At 45.1% G+C, this 13,284-nt stretch overlaps 1 protein-coding gene across 1 annotated transcript in view; it reads left to right on the forward strand.

Annotated features, from left to right (window-relative positions):
* The first annotated feature begins 4,204 nt into the window (after positions 1-4,204).
* Positions 4,205-13,284, forward strand: part of NPLOC4 (NPL4 homolog, ubiquitin recognition factor) — a 48,587-nt gene continuing 39,507 nt past the window's right edge. The window contains exons 1-2 of the mRNA NM_001192189.3: positions 4,205-4,328; positions 8,053-8,133. Of these exons, the coding sequence (NP_001179118.1) occupies positions 4,314-4,328; positions 8,053-8,133 (96 nt within the window). The 5' untranslated portion in view covers positions 4,205-4,313. The remainder of the gene's footprint in view (positions 4,329-8,052; positions 8,134-13,284) is intronic.

Below are 13,284 nucleotides of genomic sequence, written 5' to 3' on the forward strand. Positions count from 1 at the left end.
CCATCCCCTGAAATCTCTTCCTGGTGTCCAATTCCAGACTAGTATGGCCCAGGGAGCACTTTTTATTTTTTATTTGCTTTATCTTGTCCTTTTATATATATATACACACACACACTTTATTTATACTTGGTTGCTCTGGGTGTTTGTTGCTGTGTGGGCTTTACTCTAGTTGCAGCAAGCAAGGGCTACTCTCTAGTTGTGGTATGCAGGCTTCTCTTTGCAGTGGCTTCTCTCGTTGCACGGGCTTCCCTGGTGGCTCGGTTGGTAAAGAATCCACCTGCAATGCAGGAGACCCCGGTTCGATTCCTGGATCAGGAAGATCTCCTGGAGAAGGGATAGGCTACCCACTCCAGTATCCTGGTTTGGAGAATACCCACTCTAGTATTCTTGGGCTTCCCTGGTGGCTCAGCTGGTAAAGAATTCACCTGCAATGCAGGAGAACTGGGTTCGATCCCTGGGTTGGGAAGATCCCCTGGAGAAGGGAAAGGCTACCCACTCCAGTATCCTGGTTTGGAGAATTCCATGGATTGTATAGTCCATGGAGTCACAAAGAGTCGGGCAGGACTGAGCGACTTTCACTTTCTCTTGTTGCACAGGAGCACGGGGTCTAGGACACATGGGCTTCAGAAGCTGTGGCTCCCAGGCTCTAGAGCACAGAAGTTGTGGCACGTGGGCTCAGAAGTTGTGGCTCTCAGGCTCCAGAGCACAGGCTCAATAGTTGTGGCACACGGGCTTAGTTGCTCCTCGGCATAGGGGATCTTCCCAGGCCAGAGATCAAACCCATGTCTCCTGCATTGGCAGGCGGATTCTTTACCACTGAGCCACCAGGGAAGCTCCCATCTGTGTTTTTGCTTCAGGTTCCTCACTAGCTGCTCCCATAATGACTACTCCTTGGAGCCCAGCCTAAACTCAGGCAGAGGGCCAGCTGAGTGTTAAGCCACTGAATTTTGGGAGGGTTCATTATGTAGCAGTATTGTGAGCACAAATGACTGACACAGAGTTTATTCTCTGTCAGGGACTGGTCTGCAGTGCAGAGCCCTGCAGTATAGAGTGATGAAAGTTGACGATCCCCCATCATTAGGCGCTTACATTCAAGTACAGGGGAAGTCAGACAGTATGTGGAGAAACAAGCAAATATGTGCTGTTTTATATGGTCACAAGTGTCATGAAGCAAGGAAAGGAAATAGTGGTGATGTCTTGTATGAGGTGATCAGGAAGGCCTCACTGTAAGGCTCTGGTTCCTAGGTATACACCCAAAAGTATTGAAAACAGGGACTCAAACAAATACATAGATATACAGGATCATAGCAGCCAAAAGATGGATACAACGCAGGCGTCCATTGATGAAGAATGGACAAACAGAATGTGCTCCATACATGCCATGGAATATGTGTGCATATGTGTTTAGTTGCTTCAGTCATGTCTGACTCTTTGTGACCTTATGAACTATAGCTCACCAGGCTCCTCTGTCCATAGGATTCTCCAGCAAGAATACTGGAGTGGGTTGCCAAGCCCTCCTCCAGGAGATCTCCCCAACACAGTGATCAAACCAGTATCTCCTGCAGCTCCTGCACTGCAGGCAGAGTCTTTACCACTGAGCCACCAGGAAGCCTACCATACTCAGCCATAAAATAGAAAGAAGCTCTAACACAGGCTACAATATGGATGAACCTTGAAAGCATGATGCTCAGTGAAAGAGGTCAGACACAAAAGCCCACATATTATGTGATTCCACTTGTAGAATAGGTAAAGCCATAGGGACAGAAGGTAGGTTAGTGGTTGCCAGTGGTTGGGGAAGGGGGAAACGGCAGCCATGGCTGAATGAGTGTGAGGTTTCCTTCAGGGGTTGATGAAAGCTTTAGGACTAGATAGAGAAGGTGATTGTTCAACATCGGGAATGCACTAAAGGACAGTGAGTTTTCCCTTTTAGAATGGTTAACTGTATGTTCTGTGAATGTCATCTCAATTTAAAAAAAGAAAAGAGGGACTTCCCTGGAGGTCAAGAGGCTAAGACTCTGTGCTCCCAATGCAGGGGGCCCAGGTCCGATCTCTGGTCAGGGAACTAGATTTCACATGTCACAAGTAAAGAGTTTACATGCTGCAACTAAAGATCCTGGCATGCCAGGATCTAATATCCCTGGTACTGCAACTAAGACTCAGTACAGCCAAATAAATAAATAAATATTTTAAAAATTTAAAAAAAAAGAAAAGAAAAGAACAAGAGGACTGAGAAGCTGAAGGAAGAGAGGGAATGAGCCCCATAGATTTTCTTGGGGCAAGGCCCCTGTGAGGATGACTTTAGGAAGGTCACCCGGGAGTGTCTCAGGATCCAGACCTGCAATGGAAGCAGCATGGCACAGGCGGAGGGAGAAGGTGAGCAATCAGACAATCCCAATAAAGGCCTCAGGGATCCTCGCAGCTGGGATGGCCTGCAGAATTGTACCAGACTGAGACATGGGGGTGGGCCTTGCTAACCATTGCTGTTATTGGGCATGAGCTGCCTGGGGGAAGGGACTGTGATCTGGAGTAAGCTAAGTCCCAAAAGGGGAGCTCAGCCAGCGCTGCCAGCAGCTTTGGTCCTGAGTGGGGGTCTGGGCAGTGCCCTCGGCACACGCCAGGCTGACGTGCAGGAAGAGCGTTTCGGGCACATGTAGTACCTTAGGTGGGAACAAGCCTGGAAAGTCTGAATAAGGATGGCTGTCTTCAAATTTTTCTCTGAGTGAGATGAGGAGATGACAGGTGTTGAGTAAGGTGCATCCAATTTGACAAAAGGACCACTCAGGCTGCTGTGCTACGGGCAGAAGGTCAGGGATAGGACGGGAGCTGGAGGTCAGGCCCAGTGTAGCCAGACTGTGGCTCGTCTCTTCCTCAAAGAGGACACGTCCGGCCTCATCAGTTGCTGCATCAGGCTTCAGAGCAGGATCTCAGGAAGATGGCTGTCACCTCTCTGGCTCCATCTCAGCCCTGTTCTGATATTGGGTAGCCTTTGGATGAAAGTGTAGTTACTCCCACTTTTATGGGCTGAACTGTGTCCCCCTCCAAATTTCTATGTTGAAGTCCAAACCCAGGGCCTTAGAATGAGACTTTGAAGGTAAGGCCTTTAAAGAGGTAGTTAACTTAAAATCAGGCCATTAAGGCGGGCCGTCCTCTAATGTCCTTATAAGAAAAGGAAACTGGGACACAGAGAGACACCAGGGATGCACTTGCACAGAGGGAAGACACAGGACGAAGACGGCCATCTGCAAGCCAAGGAGAGCGGCCGCAGAAGACACCAAGCCTGATCTCCGACTTCCGGCCTCCAGAACTGTGAGAAAATAAGTTTAAGCCACTCAGTCTGTGGTATTTTGTCATGGCAGCCCCAGAAATATAACTACTAATACAACTTTAAAACGTTAATGTAATACCTTCACAGTCACACAACGGAGATTAAAAGGCAAGCGGTGTAGAGGAGAACAGCATGTCTGTCAATGCTTGGACGTGACCACACCAGGAGACGTCACCACCAGGACGCAGTTTTGTCCTTCTGGGTGAGGGATACAGTCAGTATGAGAAGCATACTGTATGAGAAGCAAAAAGAGGCCGTCCTGTACAAGAAGAGCAGGACAGGGTGAGAAAGCAGGATGTGTGTCAGCAGGATAAAAACTACACACCTTCCCCCTTGATAGGAGCAACCCTATCAACTCTTCCGTCAACGTTTGTCCCGCGTCCAGCCCCCTCATGGCCACTGTGTTCTGCCCTCTGAACTAAATAAAGCCTCAGTCTCCCCAAGGGTCTCTCTGATTCTCCTCCTGCACTATTCTCCATTCAGTTTCTAGAAGAATCCTACAATGTTACACAGCGCATGCTTCCTCCACTCTCACCTCCCCAAAGACCTCCCGAACACACTTAGAATAGAATTTCCGTGTGACCAGCAAGGCGCCCAGTTCGAGCCCACCGATCTCTGTCGGTGGATGAGATGCGCTCCGATGCTTCCATCTGGACTGCGCAGCCTCTCTCCACCGCGTGGTCAGCAGGGGGCGCCCCTCCACGCAGAGCCCAGCGCGGGGCCGCCCTGCGCAGGCGCGGGCCGTTGGTGGGGCCGGAACCTGATTGCGGGGCCGGAACCTGGTTGCGCGGCCGCGCGGCCGGGGGAGCGCGTCGGGTGAGGCACAGGACGTCGCGGCGGTGGCGGCCGGGCGGCGAAGCTGGAGCGGCGGTGGCGGCGGCGGCGGGAGGCTGGGGCCGGGGCTGAGGCCGGGGTCGGGGCTGCGAGGCCCGTGGGGCGGCAGGCGGCGGCAGCCCGGGGCCCGAGCCCGGACACGGGAGCGGCCACCATGGCCGAGAGCATCGTGAGTGGGGCTGCCGGGCGGGAGGGCGCCGGGATGAGGCAGCATATTTGCCGGCGCGGCCTGCGGAGAGGCGCAGCGGCCCGCCCTCCTCCTCCTGGGCCGGCCAGCCGGCTGGGCTCCCGACCTCCTCTCAGCTCCTCCCGTCCCCGGCTGGAGTAGGAGGCCGGGCGGTCTATTCCTGGTCGCGGGGTCTCGCCGGGCGCGCCTAGAAGAGGGGCTCCGGGTTGCCGGGGGCTAAGACCCCTCCTCGCCTCCTGTCCGTCTTTCCTGCCTCCTGCCGTTGCCCCAGTGAGTGCCTTGTCACAGGTCACTAAAAGCGTTTTCTACAAATGGGGACCCCCCTTTCCGCTAGAGGAAGCTGCGAAGAAGGGAGACGGTGGACTGGCGGATGGCAAGGAGACCTTGACAGCTACCTGTCTGTAAAGGGATGTTAGATCTCATTTTGTACCCGAAGTTAGAGATTAACACACGTCCCCTTAAAGTTTTTGTGTTTTTTTTTTGTTTGTTTTTTTGTTTTCTTTAAGTGAAAATCAGAAAAAAACTGGCCGTCTCTTAACTTGAGAAAAGTTCCTCTCAGAAGTCAGTGTAGCCGGAAAAAACCCAACAGACCAGCTGAACAGAAGAATTTTTTGGTTAACTTTAAGGACCACTTGGAATTTCCTGGGGGAAGCAAAAGCAGTGTGGGGTGGCAAGTCATGTTCAGAACTTGGCCTTGGGAGGGCCTCGAACAGTTTTGCCAGGTGTTGGGAATAGCACGCATTCTCTCTGGATGGTCAGGTCTGCAGGAACCTCCAGCTCTGGGACTTTGAGACTTTTCCTCTAGTGAGTCCTAGCTCTGCTTTCTATTCAGGGGCCCTGGCTCCTTCTCCCTGTTTCCCAGCCTAGAGATGAGCAGAGGGAATAAATGGCCCAAAAGAAATGAGCAACTAACTCATTTTAAAATAAGACTTACCACCAATTCTTGGTAACTCATCCTAGAAATAGGTTAAGAGCACTCAAATATGCTTCCAAACTTTCTCTTTACTGTAGTATTTTTAACTGAATTGAAATACCTGTGGATAAGTGAGTTGTTTCAGAGAAAGCCACTTTTGTGTCTGTGTATAAGGCAAAGCTCTAGTGGATAGCATGGATCTCTTGCTGAATTTCTCACATTGTGCGGAATTGAAACAGATCATTCTTCTGAGATTTATTTCAAAAGTTTATTTACTTATTTAGAAGAAGTCTTCTAAAATTTTTTGTGTAAAAACTTGATTTTTATCTTACTAATTCTTTGACTCCCCCAAGAAGTATTCTGGGCTCACTTTTCTCATAAATAGGGAGACCTAGGTTACCAAGAAGTTAATGTGTCTCTGTTGCCTGGTTTGTGTTTTCTTGTGTATTTTATAGCCTGTGTCAAAGGCCAGGCCATAACTTCCCTCAGTATAAGTTACGTTTGTCTTTCGGAGTTAAATACTGAGCTTAGCTTGGAAATCTTGACTTCTATGTCTTGTTGTAAACGAACAAGTAGAATAACTTCTTAAGCTTTGAAACTCTCCAGAAACGTGTAATCCTGACCTTTAACTCCTCAAGGAGTAGAGTGTCATGCTCTTGGTCCTAAGTGAACATTCAAAGCCACAGTCACTACATCCCTCAAAGAGAAGCAGGGCTCTTTACTGCTTAACCTGCCTCAGTATTGGAGACAGGTTGCAGAAACAAATAAGTGGGAGGTTACCTCATGTCCAGGCTGTGTATTAAAACATTTTTCTAGATCTTGAATCTAGAGTATACTAGAAATCAAAAGTCAAAAGACTTTTTGTTTATGGTACACACAGATGAATGAGAAAGTTAAACAGATGTTATTGAGAAGCAAAAATAAAGAAAATACATTCTTAACAATTGGGATTTCATAAGGACTATTCAAAACAAAATCTTAAAATTGAATACAACATGGGGGGGAAACCTTTTCAGTTAAGCAAAAGTTATTCGATCTCTGGGTCAGGAAGATCCCTTGGAGTAGGAAATGGCAACCCGCTCCGGTATTCTTGCCTGAAAAATTCCGTAAACAGAGGAGCCTGGTGGGTTACAGTTCATGGGGTTACAGAGTCCGACACAACTGAATACACACACACACACACACACACGCGCGTTACTAGAAAATGAGAAAGGACTTCACTGGTAGTCCAGTAGTTGAGACAGGACTCCTTGCTTCCCCTGCAGGGGTTAGGGGTTTGATGCCTGGTTGGGAAAGTTCTGCATGCTGAGAGGTATGACCGAAAAAACCAAAACAGAGAAAGACAGAGGCAAGCTATTTTTTAGGAAATGTAGGAATAATTTTAGGAAAATCTAAATTATTATTATTTAAAGAATATTTGTTTATTTGGCTGCACAGAATCTTAGTTGTGGCATGTGGGATCTAGTCCCCTGACCAGGGATCGAACGCCAGCACCCTACATTGGGACCCAGAGTCTTAGCCACTGAACCACCAGGGAAATCCCTACATTATTCTTAATTTGTTTGATAAAATAGACCAGATCGAAAGCCGTTGTGGCATTTTGTCCTGTATCAATGAAAGCCTTTCAAAAACAGTTGCTTATGACATTTCTCATCTGTAGAGTGTTGTTTTGAATACAATACACAGTGCGGTGTTGCTGAGAGGAAGAACGTGAGTACTTTCTGGCACATTCTGTTCGTGGCTCCTCCCATCCCTCAGGTGGTTGGAACATCCTCTGTCTTGCATCTTGTCATGGCAGGGCATGCCTTTTCATGCTCCCCATTGAGGCAAGACCTCAGATGGTTGGCCTGGACATAGCAGCTCACCTTCACTGGGCTTCTATCAGGGTGAAAATCAAGTCTAGAAAGTGCTGCTCTGTCCAGCTGTCTTCCAGACCTGACAACCATTTCATGGCTAGCCATGAAAATCCATATATTTAAAACTCTGACAAATTTTACCATGGTATTAAACCTCTTATTTCTTTTCTTTTATTCTTTTTATTGAAAGTAAATAACAAATTAGATTTCCTGCAATCCTTTAATGTTTTTAGTTTTTTTTCTATTTTGGCCTCATGGCTTGGAGGGATCTTGGTTTCTAACCAAGGATCGAACCTGTGCCCTTGGCTTTCACTGCGGGTCCTAACCCTTGATAGTCTGCTAGGGAGTTCCACGTGGAATTCTGTGATGTTTTAAAAGTAATCTGTATGGATCTGGGAACAAAAATGTTTTTTTAAACAACTCACTTGTTCATGATTCTTGTTTTTTTTCCTGCTGATAAAAAAATATATATTTGTATAAACCTGAAGAGAAAAATGTTGATCTTTCAGATATATTTTTTATAAATAATGGTTAAAAGTTGAGGTTGTAGGAATTCCCTGGTGGTCCAGAGGTTGGGACTTTGCACTTTCACTGCTTAGGGTGTGGGTTCAAGCCCTGGTTGGGGAACTAAAATTCCACAAGCCATGTGGCATGGCCAAATAAATTAAAAAAAAATTGAAGCTGTATTTTTCTGAGTGAAATGACACGAGTTGACTATTAGGGCAGCCCTCTTAGGATGTCCTCCCCTGTGCTGATGACTCTCAGACCTCTGCTTCATCTTCTAGAAACATTGGGTTACAATACGCAGGGGGAAAGGTGAAGTTTGACTCTTAAAGTTCCAGTGACTCATATGCCAAGAGACTGCAGATGTTAGTTTCAGTAATAGGTCAGGACCTTCCAAGTCTGCACAGTAACCACCTTGTTTCATTTACCATAGATAATACGTGTCCAGTCCCCAGATGGGGTGAAGCGGATCACGGCAACAAAGAGAGAAACGGCTGCAACATTTTTGAAAAAGGTACCTATGGCTGGGTATTGACCTTTCTTCATCCTCCACTGTTGTTCCCTTCCTAGTCTGTACCTTTTCTCTTTCCCTCATTTTCTTGATTCCTCCCCACTCCCAAGTTTAGTCTCTTGCATTGGTTTTCTCTGTCATGATTGGTGGGACTGATACAGGATCAGATGTGTCACAGCTGACCACTGCTTACCATTGCAGGACCAAGGGCCCAAAGGTCAGTGTAAAAGGATTTCATAGGAGGAGCATTTGTGAGTGAAAAATCAGAGAGTGAAGAACTTGAATCGTTTTTCAGCAAAGGGGAATTATTAACATGTATAGAATGATCCCACTTTCTTCTTAAAAAATTAAATTAAGCTCCATTTACAAATCTGTGATGTGAGAATGTGGTTTAAAGAGCATAAGCCAGACCTAAAAGGGGTAGCTCTGGAAGAGGAGGCCAAAGGAAGGAGAGTGGCTTTTGCTTGATGCTTCATTCTAGAGGTCGACAAAGCATGGTTCATGGCTGGCCGCCTATTTTCATTGGAACTCAGCCGTACTCTTTGGCTTATGTACTGTCTGGCTGCTTTTGAGCTCCAGGGGCAGAGCTGAGTAGTTGTGACAGATTGTATGGCCTGAAAGCTGAAAATATTTACTGCCTGGCTCTTTACAGAGAAAATTTGCCAACCTCTATTTTATACATTCTTTATTATTTGAATTTGTTGTAGATAGGTATTAACTTTTATAATGATTTAAAAAGTCACTTTTCATAAGCAAAATAAAAAAAAGGTCACAGACTGTTAAAGCCAGAGGGAATTTTCAGTGTCAGGTAGTCTGATCTTTTTGTTTTCACAAAGATGGAAATTGAAGTCCAGGGAATAAGGAGATTTGCTGAGGATTACACTGTGATCTGTTAAGGAAGTCATAGCACTTACCTGAGAAGTTTGGTTTCTGAAAAGTAGTTTCTATTCTGGTTCCAACAGTGCTGCTTAAGTGACCGTATTTACAAGAATAAAAGAAAAAAACCCAGGTGCAGTAGACAGCAGAAAAGAGAATCTCTGTGTCTTCAAGGACTTTTTAATATCCTGCATGTGTGCTTACTTGCTCAGTCACGTCCACCTCTTTGTGACCCCATGAACTATAGCCTGCCATGGAATTTTCCAGGCAAGAATAATGGAGTGGGTTGCCTTTTCCTACTCCATTTTAATATTTTACTCTTTGCTTTTTTAGTAGTAGCTGACCATTGTCAGCTCACTCCTGGTGATGGTGCTAGGATACCCTAAAAGCTTGAGTTCTTGAGAGATCGTCTGAGCAAAGATGAAGCATTAAGTGGCTATTGCTTGGACAGTTGTGGGGATAAACGTGAGATTAAAAATACTGCCTACAGTTGTTCTTTACTTTTCTGAGTCTTTGTTATATGAAAATTTCTTATATCTGTAGTAACCATGTAGAGATATGGTTTTGTTTTTAACTTGAGGTTTTCGTGCTTGGCATCAAATATAGAGTTGTTGGACGGGTTAAATTCAAATGATTTAAAAGAAGCCTAAAAATACAGGATTATTCTGACTTTTATTTGCCTCAGAAGTATCCTGAAATCCTAGTGCTCCCTCTGGGTATTTACTTGTTGCCTTGCATAGGGAATATGGACACAATAGCTGTCACTGGATGTGGGTGGAGTCAGGGAGGTACAGTTTAGTGTTGACCTAATTTCTGAAGCCATTATCACCGCAGCAGTCATTGCTTAGGAGAAATTTGTTTGGGAAGAAATTTATTATTTCAAACATTTATTACGCTGAGATGTTTCCCCTCAAGTGAAAATCCTTTCCTCTGATTATGCAAATAATATGGATTAATTATAAAAGCCTTGAACAATACAGGAAGTATAAAGAAGCAATAATAATAACTCAAAATTTTACTAGCCGTGTAGCATGTCTTTATGTGTACACATGTGCAGGCATATGTGCACATACATCCCTGTGTATGCATGTAATGTACTTTCACCAAAATAGGAGCATACTCTACTACTGCTGTATTTCATATCTGAGGTTAAGGAGAAACATTTATGGATCACCAAAGAAAAAAATGGAGAAGGAATTGGCAAACCTACTCTGGTACTCTTGCCTGGAGAATCTCATGAGGAGCCTGGTGGTCTGTAGTGTGTAGGGTTGCGAAGAGTTGGATATGACTGAAGCAACTTAGTACAAAACACGAAACAAAAACTGGCATGCCTGCATTTTAATTTATATGTAAAGTGCTTTTTTAAGACTGATTTGGAAATAATGTATTTTAATCATGTATTATGCATTGGTAAAGAGGAAAATCCAACTGAAATTAATTGGATAATAGGCTCTCCCTGTGACCTCACATTCAGAGTCCAACCTTCCTGAACCATTTTTTGATTCACGTGACCATGTTATGTCTCACTGAAGGGGTCACTGTCTGCCCTGTCAGGAAGACCAGTGAGCCAGCCACCAACACCTGTGTTTCAGGCGCTGGTGCTAGGACGCTCTCCACCTTACCGACAAGGCTCAACAACCAAGATCCCTCTTTCGTCCTTGATTGATCATTGAATGGATTGTTTGATGGCGGTGTTGAGGGCTCATGGTTGTTTAGCTATCTGGGTGACAAGTTACATGAGTCCAGGCAGTGACCCATATGTCAGTCCTCCTGCCCTGCAGGCAGAAGATGCACCCATTCTAGAGAAATTCACATCTCACCTTGTGATCATTTGTAACCTGCTTTTTTCACTTTACAATAGGTTATGGACATGACTCTATGTCAACAAATGTAGATTTGTATCTTGTTTTTTTAACTGTGATAAGAATAACATAAAATCTGCCGTGCAAACCACATTTAAGTGTATAGTTTAGTAGCGTTAAGTACATTCATAGTGTTGTACATCACCACCACCCATCTCCAGAATTTCCTCATCTTCCCACACTGAAACTCTGTTCCCATTAAACACAAACTTCCTCTCCCCTCCTCCCCTTCAGCTCTGGTAACCACCCTACATTCTGTCTCTCCAGGTTTGTCATATAAGTGGACTCGTACTGATTTTTGATAATTAATAATTTGGTTGTGCATTTGTGCCCTGTAAGTGGGCTTTGAAATGGCCTTCCTTTCGCCTCACAGACTTGGCCTGAAAAGTATGTTAACCACTGAACTTTGTCGGCTCCAACTTCCCATCCCCACACTTGACATCCTTGATCCTGGTTTAATATGTGGCATTATGCTCTCTAAGGAAATTGGTTTTGTAAGTGTAATGAGACATCTTGCAATGAAAATCTCTCATAGAATCTTGAGTTACTGGATCCTTTCCTTCTCTGTGAATCATTAGACCATAAACCCCTCCAGGACAGGTTCTTCTGGCTGTCTTGCTTGGCATCGTCTTTCCTCATCTCCAGGATCCAAGGGTTTGCTTCTGCTGCTGTCACTTCCCTGAAAGGGCCCTTACTGAGTCACCCCAGATCCTACCTCTGTCCTTGTTTTTTGGCTGCACCTTGTGGCTTCTGGGATCTTAGTTCCCCAACGAGGGATCAAATGTGCACCCTCAGCCATGAAAACGCAGAATCCTAACTGCTGGGTTGTCAGGAAATTTCCCTCAGTCCTTTCTTAACCGACCTCTTAGCAGCAAGTGACTCTGTCCTTTCTCTTTATAATATTATACATGTTTTTTTACCTGTGAATTAAAGTACCTGCTAAGAGATGCTTGAAAAATGTGAACAGTCAAAAAGACTGATGATGAAGAAAATACCCAGGTCTGGGTTGGGGCGGTGCCAGCCTCCAGGAACTGTCGGTCAGCCTTCCCACCTCCTCACCCTGTCACTCCTCTCCTGACCTGATGGGAGCTGCTTCCCCACTTTTCTGTGTTTTACCACCTCTATGCCTTCCTAAACCCTAAACTTTAGTTTTGGCTGTTTTTCAACTTAAATGAAATCATGCCATGTATTCTTTTTTGTTACTTTCCATTATAAACATTTGTATTCATCTTACATAGTACCATGTTTCTGGTTTTATTACAGTAGTCACACATCAAGATTATCTCAGGTGTGAAATGAAGTTTTTAAGCTTTTTTTCCTGGCTGCGCTGTATGGCATGTGGGATCTTAGTTCTTCTACTGGGGACTTGTGCCCTCTGCTTTGGAAGGCAGAGTCTTAACCACTGGACTGACAGCAGAGTCCCAGTTTTTAAGATTTTAACTGTGCTCTTGTAAGACTCTGCTAAGTTTTTTTTTTTTTTTTTTTAATGCTTGATGCCTTGTGTTCGATTTCTGTATCTTTAGATAAAGAATTCAGAGTTCACAGAAGCAGTTATTTTCACAGGAGCACCGTATAGAACCTAGTATATATATTTCTGCATCTCCCAACAGTGGGATTTAGCATGTGTGAAGTAATGTTGCTGGCTGTTGTATTTGAAAATACTGCTGCTCTCTGTCCTGATAGAAAGCACAGATCTCAGTCATGTGGTCATAGGGATTTCCCTCTGCCCACAGGGCTGCCCACACGATACCCTGCACCACTTCAGAGATTGCCTTACATCCCAGGGGTGCTATCCTAACTCACACAAGAACGATGTTCCTGGTGCAAGACTTCTTTCTTATTCTTGGCAATAGCTTGCAGTGCTCTGCCTATAGAAAAACAGTATGGTTTTGCAGAACAGATAAAGTGCCACAATTTGTTAATTTCAGTTTATCGCTGTTTCAGAAAAAGGTCAAAGTCTTTAGTCTTGTCTGTTTCTTTGTCTTTGGCCACACTGCGCAGCATGCAGGATCTTAGGCCCTGACCAGGAATTGAACCCATGCCCTCTGCGTTGAGAGCATGGAATCTTAACCCCTGGACTGCCAAGAAAATACCTGCTCCTGTTCCTGACCAGCACTGTTGCTCTCTCAGGATTCTCATGGCGATTCTGTGATGATTTCCTGTTGTTTGATTTGGAGTCCTTATCTTTGTGTGTCCTCTGCTTCTGAGTTTCTGTCTGGTGTTCAGCCTGAAGAACATCCTCTGGCATTTATTGTGGTGGAGGCTGTCAGCAACAGGTGCCCTTGGATCTTGTCAACTTGAGAATGTTTTCATTTTGCCCTTGTATTTGAAGGGTATTGTCTCCAGATGGAGAATTCTGAATTGACAGATTTTTATTCCTGCCTCAGCACTTTAAAGATGTTGTTCCATTGTCTTC

This window comes from Bos taurus, chromosome 19 (assembly GCF_002263795.3).
Source record: "Bos taurus isolate L1 Dominette 01449 registration number 42190680 breed Hereford chromosome 19, ARS-UCD2.0, whole genome shotgun sequence".
NCBI classification, from domain to species: Eukaryota; Metazoa; Chordata; class Mammalia; order Artiodactyla; family Bovidae; genus Bos; species Bos taurus.